The following is a 26,104-nucleotide window of genomic DNA, read 5'->3' as shown; positions in this document are numbered from 1 at the left end:
GGAAGTCCGGAATTCAAGGTAGCTTGGTAATATAAATATGTGACAAATTACTATTTCAATTCTAGTTCTTAATTTATGGATATAATTTCAGGCTGTGAGTGAGCGAAATAAAATAAATAAGGGAAAACAAATAACTAAACACTTATGTGGCTCAAAGTCATTTGCTGAAGTGGAGGAATCAATGGTACAAATTCATTTAGCACAATAATATTTCATATATTTGTCATTCTTTTTTAGGTAACATTATGAACTTAAATAGTTTTTCTCTACTTTAATAAATCGTAGAGAAATCCTGCTAATGGACAAAAGGCACCACCGGATCGAGTTTGGGAGCTCCAACATACTCGTAAGAATGACAAAGAACTGGTGTGGTCAGTTCCACAGTCACAGCAAATTCATGTAATCTCTTGAAATTGTGTTTTATTTATTTATTTTATGTCTCCTATTTTAGATCATAAATTGTCATGCATAATTGCAGGGGCAGCTCCAAGAAATTGTGGAGCAACAACAATTTGAAAAAATTCGATGAATGCAAATGAGATTTTAGTCATTGTACTTGTTGAAAAAACTGGCTATATTCGTGGGAAAGGGTACGGAAAAAGACCTGCAAAAAAGAGCTGAGTGCAGCAGGTAGAATTAGAAGCAAGTATGTCTTCTGCCATGGAAAGTATGCGTCAAGATATGCAAGCTGAAATGGACAGAAAATTACAAGAAGAACGTGAACAAGCTGTTGAGTTGCAAAGAAATTTAGAAGAACAAATGGCTGTTGAATTGTCACGGAAGCTAGAAGATGATCGTTTTGAGTTACAAAGAAAGCTAGAAGAATATCGTGCTGAGTTACAAAAGAAACTAGAAAAGGAGCGTGCACACATGAATCTACAACTTGACAAAAGATTTCAAGAGCAGATGGCTACGATGATGGCTAGAATTCAAAAGGTAAATGTTAATGTTTCTGTACTCTACAAATGTACTATACAACTGTTAATACAATGCTGCTAGTTTCATTTCACATATTAGTTTCTGTTAAAGTATGTATATGAATCAAAAGTACGCCTGCTGCAGAGAATAATTTCACTAGTCGCCTGCTGCAGAGAATAATTTCACTAGTCGCCTGCTGCACATTTTAATTTCACAAGTGAGAAAACAAAATCTAAACAAAGAATCGTCAATAAGCTTTTAGGAGACCTGATTACAACTACTAACATACTCAGAAACCTTCAACACTACAAAGGATAAAAATTCAGTTCATTTAGCCTCTCCTCACATTTAGGTCTCAAAAATCCTCTATAGAACACCTCTTGAATAATAATTTTAATTGTCACGACCCAAACCGATGGGATGTGATTGGCACCCGGTACCTTACTCAACCGAGTACCAACGTAACATATCTTTCTTATTACATCATCATATACACGTGACATACGGGCCTAATAGGCCAACATGATCATTTATAAACTCAGAACATAGACCGACAAGGCCGTACAATCTTTCACGTACACAACATATGTCTACAAGCCTCTAAGAGTACATAAATGTCATAAAGGTCGGGACAGAGTCCCCCCATATCAAACAATACACGTCTAAATCATACTAACCAAACGAGCAACTCCGAAGCAAATGGAGCGCACCAACATCTTCCGCTGAGCTGATAGCCTACTTGGAGGGCTCTCGACCTGTCTATCGGGACCTGCGGGCATGAAACGCAGCGTCCTTGGGCAAAAGGGACGTCAGTACGAATAATGTAACGAGTATGTAAGGCACATAAATAAATCCATAAGAGACATGGAAGAAATATAGAGTATGTGTCAGTGGTTCGAATCCACTTCTAAGCAGGCGAAAGGTCCAAACCGTAGCCGGGAGCGAGCCGGATTTAGAAATGAAAGTGAAAGAGTAAGCAATAAAATGTGAGCGCTCCTGCACTATACGGACGGCTTTTTGGCGGTAGGGTTGGGGTGGCTTGCTTGAGGCAGATTCAAAAAAAAGCGGTTGATTACTCGGATTGGTTCTCGCATCCCTGTGCCCAAAAGGATGGGCGAGTTCGGTTTGAGTGTTCATCGATCGGGTGCTAAAGGTGATACTATCTACAACTCCTGAAAGAAGGCCAAATAGTGTCTCATCCGACATTCCCTCTCTAAGGAATGCTTATTCAAACCATTTGTGGGAATTTGAGAATTTTCTTCTTTATCTCTTTCTCCTTGCTGGAAGGCTGTTTATGAGCGGAAGGGAAGTAGAGGTAGAGGGTCCGAAGGAGAGAGGAGATCTCTGCTCTTATCGTTAATTAGGTATGCCTCCAGATCTGAATGTATACCCTAGGCCAAGGGGTGCGATCCCCCGAGCAGCTCTTCATACTATGGGGTTATATAATCTCCTTGACCTTTCGATTGAGGGTATTCAGCAGTGGGCCTACCTTAAGGTAGGAGGTGATTGAAAAAGGGGAAGCCGGTCCCCTTACATAGCCATAATAGTAAGTTTTTTCGAAGTAGCTGAACAATTGAATCGGCTGGTATAGAATCAGCTGCACATTAATCTTCCTCTATTCTATCAATTTCATTCTTTTTTATGTCCACATGTTTGCTTTAAAAAGGAAGTAAGGCCACCTCTGAAGTTTGAGAACCAGCTGGAACTTGGATTGCTGACTAATCTAATATCCTATCAAAGAAGATGAACTTGCGGGTAATATACTGTATGTAAGACTGACAGGCTTCGAATGAGGCTTTGAAGAAAGAGATAGAGGTTCTCAAGAGCGGATCTTCAAGAGCAAAGACCGGAGAACAGTAATATGACACGTGGAAATTCCAGAACATAGATGTCTCTAATACTTCTATGAATAGAGTCATTCATGGAATTTGTGCATTTGCACGTTTCGTTCGTATCTCGTTCGTATCGTGAGGATCATTCCAAAAGAAAGAAGGGATAGCCTTAACATACCTGGATTAGGGAAAACTCCGTATAATATTCTTGGAAAAGATTGCACCGTACTCATTTAGAACCGCAAAATTCCGTTGCTATTGTACAGTATAATTTTGTACGAACTCCTCTGCTAAACCAAGAACCTATGTTGCTAATACAGTATGAAGTGTTGTCACGAATTTCAGAATAGTAGTTACTCCTATGCCCTTCCTGTCCACAATTTCTATAGTAAAATTATACTTTTGTAGTTAGAAAAATCGTCTATTATCTTCATCTTGAAGAGAAACGTGCTTTCATTTTACAATTTTCAAACAAAATAGCATATTGAACTCAGTATAAACAGAAGACCTTAATGAGAGCATCACTTGATATTTGGAAATATGTGCCAAGACATTGGCTTTTCTGATAAGTGAAAAGGATAATAATGCCACCTACTCATAAATCAATAAGAGTCAATTTCTCAAATAGTTGCCTTCTTCCACGTTTTGTTGGGGAGGAATTTAATCTTATCCACTTATTAGTTAACCGGGTAATGTTTCGTTATCCGGTAATTAATCTATTACCCGTATACTTTAAAAATTACCACAAATTACTTAAAATATTACTCACTTTCTACATACCTTATACACCTTACTATCATGTCCATGTAGTACCTTGTATGGCACTAGTCCATAAATATCGTGTATTTTAGCTCGGACCGTATTTTACTCCAACATGCCAAAATTCGACAAAATTCGTTTTCTTCGATATTACTTACCCTCTTACCTTCACGAATTTACTCATCACTTATAATCCTTATAATCCCCAAATAATCGTTTCCTTGGACTGATGCAATTCCGTTATGACAAATTCAACGTACATTATTGCAGGGTGCAATATCGTCGTAACTTATTACTACGAAGCGTAACATCACCATAATGTAATACTGTTGGGTACAACACTATCGTAACCTAATACTGCAAGACGCAACATCATCGTAATATATTACTGCAGAGAATAACGTCATCGTAATATATTACTGTAGAGCATAACATTGTCGTAATATAATACTGCCGAACGTAATATCGACGTAATATTGCGGGGTGTAACATCATTCCCCTCTTTGGAACATTCGTCCTCGAATGTTGACTGATGTTCTTATCATTTTCGTAACTTGTAGCTCTTGTGAATACCTTAATACTCTTATTGCCATTTAAGCAGTTGCTTCTGTGAATAAATCCAAAGTCTAGGGTATTCCCCCCTTTAGTCTTTTTGCCCATATCATGACCTGTGGTCGAAATCTTCCTAATCTTGCAACTTCTGTTACCTCCTGTCATGTAGCCTATATGACCCTGGCTTTATAGGTGCACTTATGCGATTCATCTTTCCTTTTTCCTTTTATCTTTTAGTTAGTCTCTAGGCCTTACTTTGTATATACAAGGCTTAATAGGATACCTCTCTGGGCCTCTATAGGTATACTGAAGTCCTTTGCTCGATACTTTGTAGAACTTGCGAATATGGCCATATCTTATTTCATAGATCTGATTATCCATTCATATGACTTTACTGCATTTCCATGGGTTATAGTATACCATAATATTTGCTTCAATCTACCTTTATTGCGGTATGCTTACCAAATTCCCAGTTACTTTTGTTGCCTACCCTTTAGGTATAAATCTCAGTCCTTTAAAACCCCTTCATTACCATTCGTCTTAAGAATCATGGCCTAATCTCATGTCATACTTTGTAACTTATATCTAACCATTATTGAATCGCCTCAATGTTGATCTATAATCCTTTACTTTAAGACTTGAAACTTCGTACGTAATACAATATCGCTAGGGCTTACGTTGTATTGAGGAATATTCGAAGTAATTCCCATAATTGTATTTCATAGTGTCTCGATGTGATTCACCTTACAGGGGTATCCTAATTTCGTGCCTCCAGTTAAATCTTTTCTCCTTCTCTTCTTCTATTTTCTTTTTTTTCAAATCATTAATCAAACGAAGGCCCAAACGTCATCCTTTATATGTCACAATTATACCCTCATTTTATTACTAGGTCAACATTTCATTTTTTCTAAACACTATTAATCTTAGACTCCTTTGAGTTCATTAAGGCTATACTGAACTTTCAATAACTTAGAGAAACCATTATCTCTCTTGTTTTCATAGACTTAATCCTGAGGACTTATCCATTCTCGTCACCTTTTCACTTGCCTTTCCTCATCCTTACTCATGTTTCCTTAAAACTTTATCGTTCTACCATACTTTAGCTTACGACCTATACATATTCATATATAAATTTTCCTTCAACTTGCATGCACCATAGATTTCCTTATGTTATTTTGGAATTTCAAGCGAGACATCACATTGTCTCCAGGTTTTCTCTATTCTCTTAACTAGATCTCTTAGTACTTAGAAATCATAGGCTGGAACACATGCTGCTGACGATGCTGTTATCATTCATGGTTATTGGATTCCCGTGCTTATATCATTCTATCCGAAGTATGGACTATTCACGATCTTCTGCCTTTAGGTATCTCGTACGTTGTTCACCTTTACCTTACTTACCTTAAAATCTCGTATCATATCTTCTATCTCTTTCGTGACCTCCCTTCCACCTAGGTTTAATTCTTGTCCATAACTTGAATTTCTATTATAATACTCGCACCTATGGTACATACACAATCCGGTAGGATCTTCGTACTGACTTCGTATGAGGCTGGTACTTCTTCTAACTGGCTTCCTTGTAGAGCCATTATAGATTATGGTTGTTGTGTTATTTCTCTTGAACATCTAATATTAAGAGTGATTTTGTCATGTTCTCCAGCACAACTTCTATAATTTTTCTAGGTCCAATAATGAGACTCTTGATTTACTTAGGTGATGTAATTCTTTAGTTTCCTCTTCCTTCTGATCAGCCTTTGCGTAGGTTTAAGCTATCTTCCGATCTGTGACTCATGGTATCAGTTATTACCTTAGCCTTTCATGGGCGTTATGGAATATCCATGATACAATCTTCTAACAATTCAATCCTTTGACTATGACCCTAGGCTTAATTCTTTCTTTTAACTTATACCAGAGTCTTCTATGGCTATATGATTATCAACAAATATGTTGCCTGGATAATGCTCCAAAATCTTGAGTGTATCCATAATGTACTAACTCTGGATCATTGCCATCTTAACTTTCTTTCAACGTAAGCTATTACTTTTCCTGGTCTTTCTGCCCCCTCGTTGCATCCATACTTAGCTTATTAGTGCCCACACTTGCCAGAATTTTCATACAACTCATATGATCTCGAATATTACTTTTAATTCTTACTTCCCGTTCATTAGTCACGGTAGGTGCCACTCTCCTTTGTAATGCTTACAATATTGTTGCGAGATTGTTGTTACATGACCATTTCCTCTTTAGGTCATTGTGCTTAGGTTGAAGCCTTCTTTCTTATCTCCTCAGCTAGTCCTTCGTTATAGTACATAGGGAGAACCCTTGACTCTCGTAAAGTTGTGAGCTTATTACGGACATTTTTGATGTCCTTACTTGCCTATAATCATCTGTAGTTGCTTACTTTTATGCCCTTGTGCTTGTATGGTTGTTTCTGAATTGATATTTTGACTGTCTTCCTAGTGGCACTTTCTTTTATCCCTGTAACACTCATGCGGTACCTTTAACTACCCCGACTCTTGTTTGAATATACCTCAAGTATTATAATGATATTCTCCGAGGCTGAATTCTCCATGTTGGGTTCTACTATGTTTATCTTACACGATCTGATTACTCATCTGTAACCCCCTGTTTAGCCATAATTGAGATCTTCCTAACCAATTACTAACTACTCGTTGGCCAATTATCATATCAATATTCCTCGTAATCTTTCTTGGGTTATTTACTTTGTTTTAACTTACGTCTCGCACTGGCTCCTTATTTATTAATAACAACTCATGCTGGGACCTTTACTTCCTCTCCTTGACGTTGTGCTTGCACAATATTCTTGAATCGTAGCGTATCTGTAAGATTTGGATAAGTGTCGTCTCATTCCTCTTTCATTTATCGCACTCTTCCTTTACCATTCCATAGTAACTAGAACCACTTAATTCTGACTTAATGCCATGTCACTCAATATTCCCCCCTCCCTTTAGGGGTGTACTAAGAGCTGAAGCCACGAGGAACTACCTATAGTTATTTTACCTCTTCATCTTTGGCATCGTTTCTCAACATCAATGATACTTAATCGCCTTGCGGCAATCCTTCTGTACCAAGGATGACAAATCCCTTTACTCGCGAGGGTGACACTTAATGTAACTGGTACATACTGTCCCTTAAGCTTAACTTTGTTAACATTGCTTGCTTTAGGGAAGCTTCTTCCTGAATGACCATTCTCTGAATTTCTCATGAACCTTCTTCTTTTTTCCATCCTATTATTGCCAGAATGTGATCTGAAATTCTCATGATGCTAACTATTACCAAATCTCTCAGTCCCTAATTCATATTTAGTTTATCTTATTCACCAGCCCATACTGATTTCTTGTTACTCTGGGGTTTAACTTTTCCTCTTGGTAATTGCGCTAGAGTTGTGGACTTATTTCTCGAAATGAGGACATGACTGTATGGCCTATACTCTTTTGTTTTCCTAAGGCTTGTCACCCCTCGTCTCTTCCTTCACTTAACTATAGATTTTGTAACATTGTCATCTTTGAATCTACCGTTGTCATCCATGTACCACATCTTACTCATAATGCTTCATTAACTCTTTTCTTAGTTCCCGCCAACATTTATGCCTATCACTTTATTTTGAAAACTCGAACAAAACATTCTTTTGCTTTTAGCTTCCCTTTGCTCCCTCCAGTGGCTTTTCAAATTGCTTAACGTTATCGCTTTACTAGGGACGCGAGCCACACTAAGGTAATATGTATCCTGTCAAGGCTTATAGTGCATGTCTTTGTAGTACTTATTTTTGGCTGCACTATTTTAAAGTGTACCATCTGGGTGTCTCACAAGGAGATCTATTAGCACATTTGCAATATCCTTTGAAAATGTCAACTGTCACAAACAATTCATCCATCATATCTTCTTATACTACTTCTATTAACCCTCATAGGGCATATCTGTAATGGGTGCGACCAATTGTATATACCTCTGTTACTATTAAATATAACTCAAAAAACTTATGTGTCTCTGCCTAAATTATAAACATTGTTATCCTTTGTTAACTGGATGCCTCGTACCATTCTTTATCTTGCTTCTTTTGCTCGTTGAAACTTGTATTTATCTTCTTAATCTCTCATTTTCTTTCATCATAAAGGTGGATAGACATTCTTGCCTTAAGGCTTCTTTCAAGAGGCTTGCACCTTTCAGTACGCACATGATCTACTTAAGATCTCACATTTACTTATCATAAGCATGATACAAAATCGAGTTCCTCTAATTCAACACTTCCACAGCTATATTTCTTATCGATAATCTTTCTGAACGTATGCATTGTCTTATTACGAATAAAAATAGAAGTTTGGGACTTGAATTCTTATAAGTGAGCTCTACCACACGATATAGAGTAAGAAGAAAGAGTGACAGCCTTAAATGCCCTGTAGCCTCCTGCTTATAAGTGTGTTGCACGACACACCCATAAACAAGACTCTACTAGACACGACTTGTAGACTTCCTAGGACAGAACAACTCTGATACCACTTTTGTCATGACCCAAACCGATGAGCCGTGATGGGCACCCGGTACCTTACTCAACCGAGTACCAACATAACGTATCTTTCTTATTACATCATCATATACACGTGATATACGGGCCTAATAAGCCAACATGATCATTTATAAACTCAGAACATAGGCTGACAAGGCCGTACAATCTTTCACGTATACGACATATGTCTACAAGCCTCTAAGAGTACATAAATATCATAAAGGTCGGGACAGAGTCCCCCCATACCAAACAATACACGTCTAAATCATACTAACCAAACGAGCAACTCCAAAGCAAATAGAGCGCACCAACATCTTCCGCTGAGCTGATAGCCTACTTGGAGGGCTCTCAACCTGTTTATCGGGACCTGCGGCCATGAATATAGAGTACATGACTCAACTTAAGTCTGAATAACCTTGTAAATCATAAATTACTTTTAGCATCATGCATATGCATATGAATGTCATGTCGTGCATAGGTACATGTTTCATAACATCATCAGCCTCTGAGGGCATCCCATCATCTCATATCGCCCACTATGGGCAAAATCATCATTGTATACCAGCTGATCAGGTGGTGGTGCGTATATAACGCCGCTTGAATATATATATATGTATATATATATATATATATATATATATATATATATATATGCGTATATAACGCCGTTTGAATCATATTTTAGCCACTGGGGGCAACATCATCATCATATACCAGCTGATCAGGTGGTGGTGCATATATAACGCCGTAACCTTTTCACATATCCCATATACATATATTTACATATATACGCGTATATAACGCCATCTGGTCATGGGTCAATGCACATGAATGCAATACATGAAAAGTACGTTAATAAAATCTTTCGGAGCTTTATAAGACCATTTTGTCTTTGAGTAATATCATAAAGTAAACTCTTTTCAACTTTTATATTTTTTTTGAGACCCATGAATAGATTATAAAATATTATGACACGTGAAAATTCCAGAACATAGATATCTCTAATACTTCTATGAATAGAGTCATTCATGAAATTTGTGCATTTGCATGTTTCGTTCATATCGTGAGGATCATACCAAAAGAAAGAAGGGATAGCCTTAACATACCTGAAGTAGGGAAAACTCCGTATAATATTCTTGGAAAAGATTGCACCATACTCATTTAGAACCGCAAAATTCCATTGCTATTATACAGTATAATTTTGTACGAACTCCTCTGCTAAACCAAGAACCTACGTTGCTAATACAGTATGAAGTGTTGTCACGAATTTCGAAACAGTAGTTACTCCTATGCCATTCCTGTCCACAATTTCTATAATAAAATTTCACATCTGCTGTTACAAAAATCGGCTATTATCTTCATCTTGAAGAGAAACGTGCTTTCATTTTACAATTTTCAAATAAAATAGCATATTGAATTCAGTATAAACAGAAGACCTTAATGAGAGCATCACTTGATATTCAAGAATATGTGCCTAGACATTAGCTTTTCTGATAAGTGAAAAGGATAATATTGCCACCTACTCATAAATCAATATGAGTCAATTTCTCAAATAGTGTCCTTCTGCCACTTTTTGTTGGGGAGGTATTTAATCTTATCCACTTATTAGTTAATCGGGTAATATTTCGTTATTCGATAATTAATCTATTACCCGTATACTTTAAAAATTACCACATATTATTTAAAATATTACTCACTTTTCACATACCTTATACACCTTACTATCATGGCCATATAGTACCTTGTATGACACTAGTCCATAATTACCGGGTATTTTAGCTCGGGTCGTATTTTACCCCAACATGCCAAACTTCGACAAAATTTGTTTTCTTCGATATTATTTACCCTCTTACCTTCACGAATTTACTCATCACTTATAATACTTATAATCCCCAAATAATCTTTTCCTTGGACTGATGTCAATTACCTTATGACAAATTCAACGTACATTACCGCAGGGTGCAATATCATTGTAACTTATTACTACGAAGCGTAACATCACCGTAATGTAATACTGTTGGGTACAACACTGTCGTAACCTAGTACTGCAAGACGCAACATCATCGTAATATATTACTGCAGAGCATAACATTGTCGTAATATAATACTGCCGAACATAATATCAACGTAATATTGCAGGGCATAACATTAACTGGGGCCTGAGGAGATATTTTCTTCTTTGTGAAGATCCTGCTATTTCGCTCCTGCCAAATGTATATCAAGTGAAGAATTTCTTGAAAAGTAAATCATACACAATGTCTATTACATATTGTAAATCCCTTTTTTTTCGTAGCAAGAATAGATCTCCATTAGCTGATGAATTGAAATACCTTTAATAGATTTCAACATCCTAAAGATATTTGCTGCTGCATATTTGCCCTTAGCTCTATAAACTACCAATTCTAATTCATCGCTTCAATATACAGAACCTGTTTATGCCTTGCCGTTTAAGATATTAAACCACACTTAAGTAGATAGTTCAAACTTAAAAAACATATGAGTGCAACTCTCTGTTCTGTCAAGCAAAGGGAATATGAAAATCATTGATGACACTCCATTTGGATAGATTGTCTTTAGTATACAGTTTTCCATGTAAATTCTCCTAGAGACTTTGTTCTAGACTTGAGGAAGCCTACTACATTGTTAACTTTTTTTTACTAATGTCTTGGAAGGTTTAAGTCATGCTTGCTTTCTAAAAGTTAGGTTGCATGACTTGAGGATTTTCATTCAATAATGGTTCAATTGTAAAGAACTTACTATTCGTGTATAAGAATTGTCATTTTTGATAAGCTATACATTAATCTATTGTCTTTGAAATCCTCTGCTAAGATTTGGTTATAGTTTAAGATTGATATTGTCAAGAAATGTTCTTAGCCATGAAACTATTTTAGCTTCCAAAACTGGTTTTAGCTGCTCTTACTTATAAATTGAGTATTGATTGTTCATCTTTTCCTAACTCTTGAACGGAACTACACCAGGATCTCTTAAGTTAATTTTGAATATTTAGTTATTGGTCCTTGGCTTGTTATTTTGCCGATATGCTACTTGTAGAGATATTTCCTTTAGTACATGCATCTGTTAATTTTGTTCATTATATATTTTTTTACAATGACAGGAACAAAGAACTTCAACAATGAAGAAATGAAGTTGCAGTATAGCAGTTTACAAACATTGGAGTAGTTTGAAGTTTTTGGAGTATTTTAAAGAAATTTTATTCTTTTTATTGAGGACGTGCAATTACAATGTTACTCTAGATTGTTTACACTTTTACCAATGAAAAGATTATATACAATTCTATTTCGTGAAATGTATTGTTACCACTATAAATAGGTTTTTTTTTATTATTGTTCGGCTACTAGTATGAATCTATTATAGTTTTATATAAATATTTTTTAAAACAGGAAATTTTTATTGTAGCGACTGTTGTTGTCACAAAAATAATAGTATTGTAGCGTTATTTCGCCGTCACAAAAAGGTTAGTATTGGTAACAATCCCCAGTTGCCACAAAAAGTAAGTGAATATTAGTGACGATAAAAGTTGACACAAAAAGGCGAGAAATTTGGGGTGACTATTGTTGTCACGAAAGATAAACCTTTTGTGGCAACAATGCTTTGCCACCAAAGAAGACTATTCAGTGGCGACTAACGTCTCTTGAAAGTGTATTTTGTGTCAATCTTAGTTAACTTTTGTGGCGATTAATGTTGCCACTGAAAGCATATCTTTTGTGGCGACCAATTTAGCCGCGACGATTGAGTATCAGCCACTCACTATAGCCAACGACTATCGGGTCGCCAATGATGGTCTTCTGTGACGACTTTTTCACTTTCAGTGGCGACTTTTGTCGCCACAATAGGCCTCTTTTCTTGTAGTGAAAATATGATGCGCAGCCCAAAATATCAATTAAAATGTCAAAACAAAGTAAACATGGTTGAGTTATGAAAACAGTAGAGTATAGCATGACTGAGTACAAATATTAAGTCAAAACAATGAGGAGTAGTAGTAAAAATTCTCTAAGGGTCCAAAACAGTTGGCACGAGGCCCAAATATGACATTCAGCCCAAAACATGATGACATCAAACAGTTTTCAATCAAATACGCAGTAAAATAGTCATTCGGGATGGACTAAGTCACAATCTCCAACAGTGTACGACCCCACAGTCGTTATCTAGCGTGTGTGTCACTTTAAAATAGCACAACGATGTGAAACCCGGGGTTTCATACCCTCAGGAAAAATATTTACAATCATTACTTACCTCAATCCGGTCCAGACTCTAGCTCACGATGTCTTTGCCTCTCGACTCAGCCTTTGAATGCTCCAAATCTAGCCAAAAGCAGATTCATACCATCAAAATATTCTATGGGAACAAAGCCCACTCAAAAATGTCCAATTTACATCAAAAATTCCGAAATTGCTCAAACCCGACCCCCGGGCCAACGTCTCGGAATCTGATAGAAAACACATCAATAGAATCCCCACCCTCTCACGAGTCTACCCATATCAAATTCATCAAAATCTGACCTCAATTGCCCATTCAAATCCCCAAAAGAATTCTCAAACTTTTCTTCCATTTTTTTTCCCCAATTCCCACTCTAATTTCTCAAATTAAATGATGAAATTCAAGACTAAATCATGGAATTAAACCAAATATGAGTGAAGAATACTTACCCCAACTACTCCACTGAAATTTTCCTCAAATTTCACCTTCTCCCGAGATCTCTAATGGTTTTGTGATATTGGACTTAAACTCTCGATTTTGAACTTAAACATTCTACCTGGATATTTTCTTCATCGCGAACACGGCAGCACCCTCGTGGTCGCGAAGCACAAAGCTTCACTGACCAAAAGTCTTTCTACGCGAATGCGAGGACCCTCTCGCGAACGCGATGCATAACTGACCGACCTCTTCGCGAACGCGACCTCTACTGTGCGAACGCGTAGAACAAATGCCTTGGGGTCCGACTATTCCACTTCCTCTACGCGAACGCGGCAAAACCCTCGCGAACGCGATGACCACTGACCTCAGCTTTCCGCGAACGCGGGACATCCATCGCGAACGTGAAGGTCAAAAACCTGCAACACCAACAACATTTTTCTACAATTTCCTACAACATGAAATGATCCGTTCAACCACTCGAAACTCACCCGAGGCCATCGGGACCTTAACCAAACATGTCAACATATCCCATAACCTCATTCGAACTTGTTCCAAACTTTGGAACGCTCAAAACAACATTAAAACACCAAAATTACATCGGATTCAAGCCTAAGAATTCCAAAAAGTTTCAAATTCCGATTTTGATCAAAATGTCTATCAAACCTCGTCTGAATGACCTGAAATTTTACACACACTGCACAGATGACACAACGGACCTACTCCAATTTCCAGAATTTCATTCCGACCCCTATATCAAAATCTCACCTATCAACCGGAAATCGCCAACATTCCTATTTCGCTAATTCAAGCCTAACTCTATTCCGGACCTCCAAAACACATTCCGATCGTGCTCCTAAGTCCCTAATCACCTAACAGAGCTACCCAAAATAAAAATTTCAATCCGATATCATATAATAACAAGTCAAAACTTGGTTAACCTTTCAAATTTTAAGCTTCAAACTGACAATTGTTCTCCAAATTTATTCCGATTACCCTAAAAACTAAAATCGACGATTTACATAAGTCATAATACATCACACGGGGTTAGTCATGCCCGAGAACTAGCGAGCGAAGTATAAAAGCTCAAAACAACCGGTCGGATCGTTACAGTGCAAGACTGCAAGGAATGTGAGGTTGAGTGATTAAACTCTTAATCCAATAATCCATAGCCTTTTGTAGGTTGTGTATTGCACTGTATAATACACTTGATGGATGGACCTATATGAGTGTGGAGTAGTGTCGCTCCTATGAAATTTGTGGCAAAATTTCTAGAGCACTCATGAAAACTAGGCGCGCGCATGACCTATTAGCACAAAACCCTGACAAACAACAAAATGTGTGCTGGTATAATGTGATTGATAAGACACTAAACTTACAAAAGAATTCTTGGTTCATAGAAGTTTTAAACTTCGACAATTGTTATGTATGTTTAATCTTATTTTATCTAGGTCTGGTTCATAGTCCAAGAGACACCAGATTCGACGCATTATGTTGATTTGTGAAAACCCAGCAAATTTTTAATATTTTTATTTTATTATTTTTTAATACTCTTTTTGAGATATATGGGGGATTGATAGAAAAATAATTTTAATATCTCAAAAAGAAATATTCTAAAACTATGTCTAGATTTATTTTCTTACAATTATATTAATGAATCATTATTATAGTAATTACCTTAAATAAGTTTGTAAAAAAAATTAGTTTAATTTTGAAATCTCTTTGGACAAATTAAATCTGATTATTAAATGCTCATTAGTGAATAATTTGAACGTTATGTTAAAAGAAGAATTTATCGTTTCTTAGCAATGAATTTACCGTTTCTTAGCATTGAGGGTTTCTTAGCCTTAAAATGGCCTTGTCTTTAATGTATTGAAAATTGGAAAAGCTTTTATGGCTTTATGGATTTGAACCTGATAGTCTATCTTCTTTTAGACTATATATATACCCTTTTGTTTCATCTTGAAAGGTAAGGAAAAACCACAGTAAAAACTTTTTTACTATTGTGCTGGGTTATCTTTGTTAAACTTTGTTGTTTCTGCTCCTAGTTTATACTAGAAGAGTTTGTTGAATTCTGGGGGATACGCCTAATATTGTTCATTTCGGTGTGGGCGAAATATCCTTAAAGACAGTGTCTTTGACACGACTCAAGCTAAACCTTTTATTCTCCATAATCATCCAATTTTTCCAACAGTAATATGATGGAGGCTAAATATAAACAATATACGAAGGGGTAAATATGACCTATATCTAGCAGGTCCTTTCGTGTTTGCTTATGAAGCTAGGGAAATTTCAGATATTTGTAGTTCATCTGTACATGTTGGATACCTTGCTACAAACTCATTGGTCCATGGTGACCCTAATTTGTGTTATGATATATAATATAATCCTATAAGATCTTTATAATCAAAAAAGAAAAGAATGATCTCTATTACCCTGTTAGTGTACCCTATGATCTCTATCTAAAGAATGATCTCTAATTTGTGACTCATTAGTGTTACTTGTTAGTGTACCCTATTACCCTAAACGCTTCCAAATTCTTAATAAGTACAAATATTTCACATCAAAATAAATTTGGACCCCTCAAATGGGACCTTACTCTTCATGATTCATTCAATTATGGACCAAAAGGTACTCTCTCTATTTCAGTTTATGTGAAATTATTTCCTTTTTGGTTCGTTTCAAAATCAATGATCTCTTTCTAAATTTGGTAACAGTTTAGCTTAAACTTACAATTCTACCCTTAATGAGAAGCTTTTATAACCACACAAATACTTTGGGCCCCTTTTTGCTTTGTTTAGGACCACAAATTTAAAAAAATTTTCATTTTTTCTTAAACTCCGTGTCCAGTCAAACAAATTCACATAAATTGAAACGGGGAGTACTTTTTTTGTCATGGCTGATTAGTCCAAATCCTAGTCCACTAAAATTGTTGTTTTTCCTATGTATAGATTTTTCAGTTCTTAAAAGAAAGTTTCTATTATTATATTTATGAAAGGCAAAATTATAAAAACAAGAAGAAAAAAAAAAGAAGCAAAAAGTTATTCTAAATGCCCCCGCACCCCCCCCCCACCTGCCCTTTCCGTTCCTCCACCCCTCTCCCTTCTCTTCCTCTCTCTCTCTCGTTCTTCTCGAGACAAGAGACATCAACAGTCAACCCTCTCGTCCCCCTTCCTCCTCTTTTCCACATTATTGTTTACACTGAAGCATTTCTTTCACCCTAAAACTTCTTTCCTATAATCAAAATACAATATCCAATCTTTCCATCATTTATCATCTGATTTTGTCTTTTCTTAAATCCTTTGGGATGGGGAGGAGCAGGGGCGCAGAAGGGGGAGCAATTTTTACCTTTTTAAGTTTTATTTTTTCTTCTAGATTTAGTCCTTTAAAAAAAAATAGAAATCAATGAGTTCACTCCCATTTACATGTGTGTGATACACACACTTTGTCGGACTCAACCGGATCAATGCCGCATAAGCTTGGTTAATGGTCAAAGTACGTTTTACTCGTTTTCTTATCAATGATACCACATTGCAAGTTTCAATTTCAACGCATTAATTTGTTTGTTTAAATTTTGTATCTTAGTTATTTATATTTGAACTTATCCTGTCAGCAGTACTGTTTTATTTATTTATTTTAACATTACTCTTTTTAGGTAGGATATCAAAGAAATATTTTTGCAATATCCAATTGATGTGTTTTGCTCACATTAAATGGCTATAGCTTCACATGAATTTTTATAACTGATTAAGTTGATAAATTTTTACTCACATTAGGCGACCCACTTAAACACTGTCTTTTTGCTCATAATAAAATAACCCTTTTAGTAGGGTTTAAAAAAAATAAAACGGGTATAAATGATAGCGGGTCAGGTTTTTAGAGCGGGTGAAAAGGATGATTTAATGGGTGCCTTATTATTTTTTAAATTATTTAGCTTTAGAAAAGGTAAAAAGTGCATTGAGTGACCTTGTGTAAGATGACCAAAACAGAGTTTCTTTTCTGTTACAATTCAAAAAACATAACTATCGTAAATAACTACCCTTAATTGAGTGACCATCTAAGTAATTAACTTTCGATATTATGATTTTATTCTTCTGGAAGTTGAGACTTTTACTTTGAAAAGATTTGCTAATTTTTCTCTATAAATCACCAAATAAAGCTCTCCTATGTTATATTTCTTTCAATGAAGAAGTAAATATAAATCGCTATCGTTTGAGTTTTTCTTGCACGATTTAATATCTTAGCATCTTGGTTGTTAAAAATTTCTTGGAAAATTAAAAGAGAAACTGTCACTTTAAAATAAAATAAAAAATTCTGATTCTCTCTGGTGATTCGTTAAATTGACTATTATTAGACAAAATAATAAAACTGTGATTATAATTATTTAAAAGGAAATAAAAGAAATTAGAAAGTAATGCAGTGGAACACGTTATAAATTATTCTCATTGGAATCTGTGATTATCACTATACATTAAGATACGAGGTATTTGGTCAAACTTCACTCAATTATCCCTCTGATCAACTATGGTCAAAGCAAGTAATGTCATATCACAACTTTACAAAAAGTAAATTTATGGGAGTAAATATGAAAATTATTAGGCCTTATGTTAATTAAGCACGATTAAGCAGTAAATCAGAGACACCAACACATGCAATACACTTGCAATTAGGGGTGTTCATTGTTCGGTTTGGATCGATTTTTCCCTAGAAAGAAACCAAACCAAGTAAGTCGGTTTTTCAAATATTAGAACCAAACCAAACCAATTAAATCGGTTTTTCTCAATTCGGTTTATGTTGATTTTTCGATTTTTTCGGTTGTTTGTCGGTTTTTCTTAAATATAAGACGTACACTACCAAACACATATTCCGGCAACCACATTTTCAATGTAACACTATCAAATCAATTGCCCTTTGAGAAATCTATTATTTACCAAAATATATTGATGATAGTTAATCAAATAATGATGAATAATTTAAGGACTCAATTAAAAATATGTTATTTTTAACACGAAATGGACTCTTACACTAAACAAAAGAAAACTACCAATCAAACTAGAATGTAAAGATAAAGAACTATATTAAAAGTGCAAACTATTAACATTTATCATAAATTTTTTGAAACTTTTGTATAACAATATACATATATATATATATATATATATATATATATATATATATATATATATATATATATATATATATGTGTGTGTGTGTGTGTGTGTGTGTGTGTGTGTGTGTGTGTGTGTGTGTGTGTGTGTAATAATAAATTTGAAATAGCTACTTCTATAGTCGGTTTGGTTCGTTTTTTTTTTCTGATTAAAACCAAAACCAAACCAAATTTGATCGATTTTTAAAATTCAAAACCAAAACAAACCAAAAAATATCGATTTTTTTGGTTGGTTTGGTTTGGTTTTCGGTTTGGTTCGGTTTTTCGGATTTTCATGAACACCCTATTTGCAATGATCAGTTGAAGATCACTTTTTACAAAGAGAAAGCTTATCCAACTAAGGGGTCGTTTGGTAGGGTGTATAAGAATAGTGCAGAATAATATGTATTAGTAATGCATGGGTATGGTTAGTTATGCGAATTATTATTTCTTATCTACTGTTTGGCGTGGTATATTAAAATTATAATGCATTGCATAATTTTTAACAAAAATAGTTATTTACAAAAATGCCCTCCATATTCTCTAGTTTTAAGTGACTTTAAGGACAATTTTATCTTTAAGAATACTAATGCATGCATTAATAGCCTTGGTACATGGTTTTCTATGCATTATTTATGCATAACATAATACCAAGTATGATGTGTAACTAATACAAGTATTAGTTATACACAGGTTGAAAATATTTACCAAACAAGGTATAAGTAATGGATATAGCTAATGTTTGCATTATTTTTTCTAATACCTCCTACCAAACGACCCCTAAGAGAGGAGAGGAATATTTTTTTACGGCACCTTTTTAACCAACTCCCTAACATCTTAACCACTAACTCACTCTTAGACCCCGTTTGGACATAAGATTTTTTTCACTTATTTTCGAAAAAAATTAACATTTTTTCAAAATTTAATATTTTTTTAAAATTAGTGTTTGGCCATAAATTTTTTAATTTTCACTTGAAGATGAATGTTGAAATTTTTCAAAAATTTGAATAACTCAAAAAAACTGTTTTTCAAAATTTTTACTTGGATCACTCACAAAACTTCAAAACAATCCAAAATTATATTCATGTCCAAACACAATTCTAATTTTCAAGTGCCATTTTCACTTGAAAATTTTTTTCACTTTTTTTTTTTTTGAAATTTTACAATTCTTATGTCCAAACGCCCACTAAGTTTCCTTTATGAAGAAATAATCCCTACACTCACAATACATCCCTTCAAACTGGAGTGTAAAATGCATCAAAGACTCCCACCTTGGGTAATAGTGATTGATGTTGCACTGTCTGAGGCCTTTAGTCATCAAATATGCCAACTTCTGCTTAGTAGAAATGTAATTTGTTGTGATCAGTCCTTCTTTAATCCTTTCCCTTACAAAGTGATAGTCTATTTTGTCATGCCCTCAATCGGGGAAGGCATGACCAGCACTCAGTGTCATACTCAGTCCAAGCGTATCACTTTGTAACTGCAAACTCTTGAGAGGTAGTGCTCAACTTAGGCCGAAGAGGCCTACCTGCAAGATGTCAATACTAATCAAGGCCGACGATGTCATATTCTGAATCATCTAAAAATAAAGTCTATCTCATCTGAGGATAAACATACCCAAAAGCTCATATACATAACTGTATAGGTCGATGAGGATGCCATGAACGTCTACAACCAGCAATACCATATTGAATATGTACACAAGGCTGACAAGGGCACACTACTAACATACAACACATACAAAACTCGTCTACGAGCCTCTAGAGATAACATAACTGTATCATAGTCAGAAAAAGGTCCCGACCTACCCATCAAGTCTATATGTATAAAATGGACTCCAAAGTCTAGACCTGATAAATCCGGAGGTGTGAAGCTTATCAATCAAGCTGATGTCTGCATATGTCTACTGGGAAGGTATATCTGACTATTTATCAGAACTTACAGGCATGAAATGCACCGTTCACGGCAAAAGAAATACCAGTACGAAATAATATACCGAGTATGTAAGGCAATAGAATAACTGAAAGCCGAAACTAAATTAATAATATAATAACTGAAAGTAACTGGAGTAAAGATGATATGAAAATATGCTTACCTATTGATACTGACTTAACTTTCTCAATATAGTAAGTAAAATAGTTATCCAGACCTATAAGGCTCGGTACGTGTAACTGCTCGACCGTAGTAGGCTCGCTCATAGGTGCTCGGCCTACTAGGCATGGTTATCTAAATCACTACTCGTCTATTCTTGGATCACTCATAGGCTCTCAGCCACACTAGGCTCGGTATATAACTTACCATCTTATTATAGATTACCCAATATGGACCTGCCCATTGATTATAGTTCGGTGATGGTGAAAATACTTTAATATTGTACATATTTATATATATACCATTTGCTCTCTTGACTGAAAGAAGACAATACTTAACTAAATATAAAGTTTCGTTAAGGGAGAATACTATCACTTATGAGACTAGGATAATGTACATAAATTCAGGAATACGTACTTCTCTTTATGTCTTGTTATCAAACTCGTTTAGTTACAAGATCATGCCAAAATATAGGAAAAGTTTAGCCTTAACATACCTTATTATAATCTGTCTAATAATCATGTTGAACTCATCTTGTCGCACCTTAATCTACAACAACAATAATAATGCCATCTTTAAGCTACGAAAGGTATAACTATCGCATAACGAACGACAAGCTTATTTTATATTAAAACAAGCAGTATCTCCCCTATAATCTTCACTTCCTCTCAGTTCGAGATAACATAAAAAATAAAAAGAACAAAACAATAACAATATATATACATCATTTTTCAATCTTCCATCACAAAATACCATAAAATAGCCTAACACACACCCCAATCACTTCATACACAAACGACAATCATAATAGTGTCAAATAACCTGAAGATATAACGACGATTGACCAGCCCACAACCTCGCCATTATGTGGTGTTTATCCACACCCTTTCTCCTCCCAAACTCCATAAAAATAGTAGAAATAGAGACAAACCAAGCAACCTGAAACAACTCATAAAACAGTCCGCTACAAGTGGAACAACTCGAATTCACGGTTTTCGATCACCTCTCGTGAGTTCTTACTATTATGGAATGAATTTCTCTACCTTTAAAGCAGAAAAACGGGATGAAAGAGGTTATTATACTTACCTTATTTGGTGAATATCTCAGCTCCTAACTTGGTCAATCAACTATTAGGTTTTCCTCCAACTAGAACTTGAAAAGAAGAGAAAATCACATAGGGCTTTGTGTGGAACGTTTGGGAGACGTTTGTTGTGGTTTATTCTCTGATTTTAGGCTCTAAAACGAGTGAATTAAATGAAGGAAATTATCCCTTAAAAGGGACCTTTGACCGACCCCAACTAGCCCTTTTGGGGGGTTTATTTGGTCGTTTCATTCAAACAAGTAGGTGATACAACTACTTGTCACCTACGTAGTCCGCATAGTTTCGCAAAAGTGACAATATATCTCTACGCTCATGTCACATCGATGAAAACATTAATGTATTGAAAACTAGATTCACAGAGCTTCAATTTTGTGGGTGGAGCACCCTATAACTCCAAGTATATTGAGAAAAAGTCTCAGTGACATTAGACCCAAATTTCAGTAAAATTATGAATGTATCTTGCAGCAACTTTTGTTGACTTTTATTTTATAACTTGTTTTACTTCAAAACATAATATACGAATATTATATGATTCAAGTACCTTAAAACACGAGCTTCTTACCACATTAAGAACTCCTAGTTTTACCCAGAAAGTACGGGTTATAACATCTTTGATTCGTTTAGCCTCCAACCCTCATGATACTTCCTTAACACATGTTTTAATCTCATCATTTTCTTTGTAAAAGTCCTTAAGCTCTCTGGCTTATATGATTCACATAAGATGAATTCCAACATAAAAGTATGAGGTGTAACATCCTTCCCCCTTAAGAATATTTGTTCTCAAATAATAACTCTTAGAGACTTGCAAATTCTCGCTAGAGTCTCCTCTATACACTGGACTAAAACCAACCTGCACAGAGCTAGAAACATACTATATATGCCTCGCAAGGCCAATGTCTATAAATAGCAATACTTGGCCTTACACGGTCGTCAATCATACGTACTGCAAGTCAAAAATAAGAGCTCACCTCATGTTACACCATATATTTTCGTACGTAAAAGTACATTGTAAGTAAATTGATGTAAGCTCGGAAATGAGATCATTTTTGAAAGTATGTAAAGTAAGTTAATCATGTTGCCTTGGAGGTTACCAATATTTAAGACCATGATCAGGAAGTACCAGTAGGGTTGGAAGGTTTAGAAGCTAAACGAATCTAAGAAAATAAATTTTGTCGAAAGTCGGCAAGTTGGGAATGTTATAACCCGTACCTTTGGGGTAATACTAGGAGTTATTAACATAATAATAAGGTAATATTATTAGGTATTTGAATTTTATAATTTTTGTATGTTATGTTTTAAAGTCAAGCGAGTTGTAAACAAAAGACGACAAAAGTTATCGCAAGTTACGTTCATAATTTTACTGAAAATTTGGGTCTAATGTCAGTGAGCTTTTCTCTCAATTTACTTCGAGTTATAGGGTGATCCACCCATAAAATAGAAGAGTGCAAGTCTAGTTTCGAAATCATTAAATCGTTCGTCGATACAACGCTGGAGTAGAGAGATATTTGCATTTACGCAAAAGTGCACAAGTAGTTCTCTATGGGACCCACTTAGGATGTGGAAGCTTATCCTTTTATTATAAAAATGGGGGAAGACCTTCTCTCTCTCATTATTCGACCATAGCACACCATAAATCTTTCCAGAGATTCTCTAAGAGCGCTCAAGGATTTAAAAGTAATTTATAAGGTAAACCACCTAAATCTAATATCACATGCTTATATCATTTTGTTGACGCATTAAGGGTTGTTGTGAGAAAATAGGCGCTTGGATTTGGAGTTGTAGTTTCTGTATAAGTTATGTTATTCACCCCTCTACTTGGGTTGAGTCGTATTAGGCCATAGCAAGCCTAGATGTTGAAGGAAAATATGTTAAACTTGAAGTTAGAAGTATGTTTGATGTTTGTGTGTGTGTGTGTGTACTGTTTTAGAAGGGTTTTAAGCAAGGTTTCGGTTGGTTATTGATGTAGTAGATCTACTATGTTATTTTTGATATTGTTACTATTTTTTATTATGTTTGTTTGAGTTGGATGGATGGAGAATTTTATAGGAGAAATGCTGTCCGATTTTCTATAAGTGGCCTACTAGCTTAGAAACATGTTTTAAGTCCTTCTATGGCATTAACGACAAGTTTTACTGTCTTAATTTAGTTTGACGTTTTCAAGAAGATATACATTAAGTCGTTAAATAAACGACAAAGGTTTGTTAAGGTTAAATCTTTCCTTCTCTTGGCATGTAGTAAAAACAAAATATAAACAAACATTATTCTGAAATAACTCTAGTCTTAGTAAGTAGGGACACACTAGTCATTCACTTCCTCATGATGTTGTTCAAGTAAATTATGTATCTGATTCTAAGTCTTGTTGATGCCTGTGGTGAGGATGTTAGTATTCTTAATGTAATCAGAGATGTAATGACCTTACATCACACCTAAAGAAGTCCTAAAGATCTTGAAAGGTTCTCTATAACATTTACACTTTCGGGATAATAAGAGTTGATGTCATGTATACATATATGGCACATATAGAGATTCGGGCTACTGTACTCCTATATTTACCATCAAGCTACGGCCGGTTGGGAAGTCATGCATTTACAACTAAGTTACAGCCTAGTGGGAAGTCATGCATTTACCACTAAGTTACGGCCGGTTGGACAATTACACATCTACCACCGAATTATGGCTGATAGGGCAGTTATGCATTTACCATTGAGCTATAGCCGGTTGGGCAGTCATGCATTTACCATTGAGCTACGACTGGTTGGGCAGTCATGCATTTATCATCGAGCTATGATCGGTTGGGAAATCATGCATTTACCATCGAGCTATGGCTTCTGATCATTTGGGAAGTCATGTTACAATATGGATGATACTCCCAAAGAGAGGTATTAAATATATAAGTATAATTAGTATGCATATCATGACCCTTAGATATTAATCATACTAACATCCCTTTTGCTTGGGTGATGCTATGTTTCATGCCCATAGGTCCCGATAGACAGGTTGTTGGTCCTTCTAGTAGGGTACCAGCTCATCAGAAGGTGTTATTGCACTCCACTTGCTCCAGAGTTGGCTTTTGAGTTAGTATGCTTATGTACATATGATTATGGGCAGGTTGGGGCCCTGTCATAACTATGTTATGACAGTCAGATGTTCTTTAGGCTTCATAGGCGTCTATGATCGGGTTCAGTATTGTACAGGTTTGGTATTATGATCTTATGGACAAAGCATCACATAATAGATTTACAGGTTCACTATGCCATGTAGATGATTATAGTTTCATAGTATATGTCTATAGTATGTATGTAAAATGTAGTCTATCGCAGTCGAGACTGGAGCATGACAAGTGCTATTAGAGTAGTTCAGTGCTAGGGAGTCTATGAAACAGTATTTAGTAGAGTCTCACTTATGGGTGTATTGCGCGCCACACTTATAATTGAGAGGCTACAAGGCATTTAGGAAACATTACCCTTATTTCGTTTCTGGATCATTTCATAGAGTTGTGTCATAGGAAGTCAGTATGAAGATTCTGTCAGATTGTGAGCACCAGAGGTGCAAGTATCATAGTCGAGCTTTAAGGTGTGACACAAGATACGGTGCGAGATTTAAAGATAAGTTAGATAAAGGTGATGAAGTACGAGATACTCAAGTATAGAAGGTTGTGAATAGTCCAAACTTAAGATAGAGGGCTATAAGTGTCGTAATACAGTATCCAAAAATGATAGTGGTGTGGTCAGTAACATATCTTCTAGCCTATGGTTTCCAGGTACCGATAGGTCTAGTTACAAGAATAGAGTTAGAGGTGATGTGATGTGATATCTCGCTTGATATTTTAGAATAACAAGGAAATATATGGTGCTAGCAAGTTAAATGAAGGTTGCGATTGGAATGGATAGATACGTGTAGGTCGCGAGCTAAAGTATGGTAGAGCAATAGGTTTTTGGTAAACCAGAGTATGGATAAGAAATGATGAGTGAAGAGATCACGAGAATCGGTAAGGCCTGAAGATTAAGCCCATCAAAACAAGAGAGACGATGGTTTCCATAAGTTATAGAAAGCTTAGTATAGCTTGAATGAACTCGGAGGAATTTAAAACTAGGATCATTTAGAAGAGATGGAATGTTGCTCTGGTAGTAGAATAAGAGTGCAAGTGTGATAAACGATAAGTGTATAATGTTTAGGAATATAGACTTCGATTGAAGTAACGTTTCAATGAGAAGTGATTTTATGAATTGCACGGAATTATAATACCTCCCATAAGATGAATCATGTTGAAATTCTATGAAATATGGTTATTGAAGTATAGTTTCATCCCTAAGGTGAATCAGGCAAATTAACTTCAAATGTTCGCCAATGAGACATGAAGTCTAGTGAAAATCTATTACGTAAAAAGTTTCAACTTATCACTGAGGGATTATAGATCAATATTAAGGTGAATCAACAATAGAAGGATTAGTTCCGAGGCTATGAAAAAGAATATAGCAATAGTCGTAAGTTCAGCAAAGTACCAAACAAAGAACTTCAGTACACCT

At 35.5% G+C, this 26,104-nt stretch overlaps 1 protein-coding gene across 1 annotated transcript; it reads left to right on the top strand.

Annotated features, from left to right (window-relative positions):
• Nucleotides 1–679: 679 nt before the first annotated feature.
• LOC104232786 (uncharacterized) lies at nucleotides 680–11,778 on the top strand. Its single transcript, XM_009786062.2, has 2 exons — nucleotides 680–936; nucleotides 11,702–11,778. Exons 1-2 carry the CDS (start codon nucleotides 682–684, stop codon nucleotides 11,729–11,731), a joined length of 285 nt encoding a protein of 94 aa, XP_009784364.2. The 5' UTR covers nucleotides 680–681; the 3' UTR covers nucleotides 11,732–11,778.
• Nucleotides 11,779–26,104: the final 14,326 nt, after the last annotated feature.

This window comes from Nicotiana sylvestris, chromosome 1 (genome assembly GCF_000393655.2).
Source record: "Nicotiana sylvestris chromosome 1, ASM39365v2, whole genome shotgun sequence".
In the NCBI taxonomy this organism is placed as follows: Eukaryota; Viridiplantae; Streptophyta; class Magnoliopsida; order Solanales; family Solanaceae; genus Nicotiana; species Nicotiana sylvestris.
The sequence above is the reverse complement of the archived record's forward strand: the minus strand, read 5'-3'. Positions and strand labels throughout refer to the sequence as shown.

What these genes read in the sequence shown, in the direction of transcription:
- LOC104232786 (XM_009786062.2), top strand. Translation starts at nt 682, where the DNA reads ATGCAAGCTGAAATGGACAGAAAATTACAAGAAGAACGTGAACAAGCT. An exon ending in TGATGGCTAGAATTCAAAAG is followed by an intron (nt 937 to 11,701) that starts GTAAATGTTAAT and finishes TTACAATGACAG; the next exon opens with GAACAAAGAACTTCAACAAT.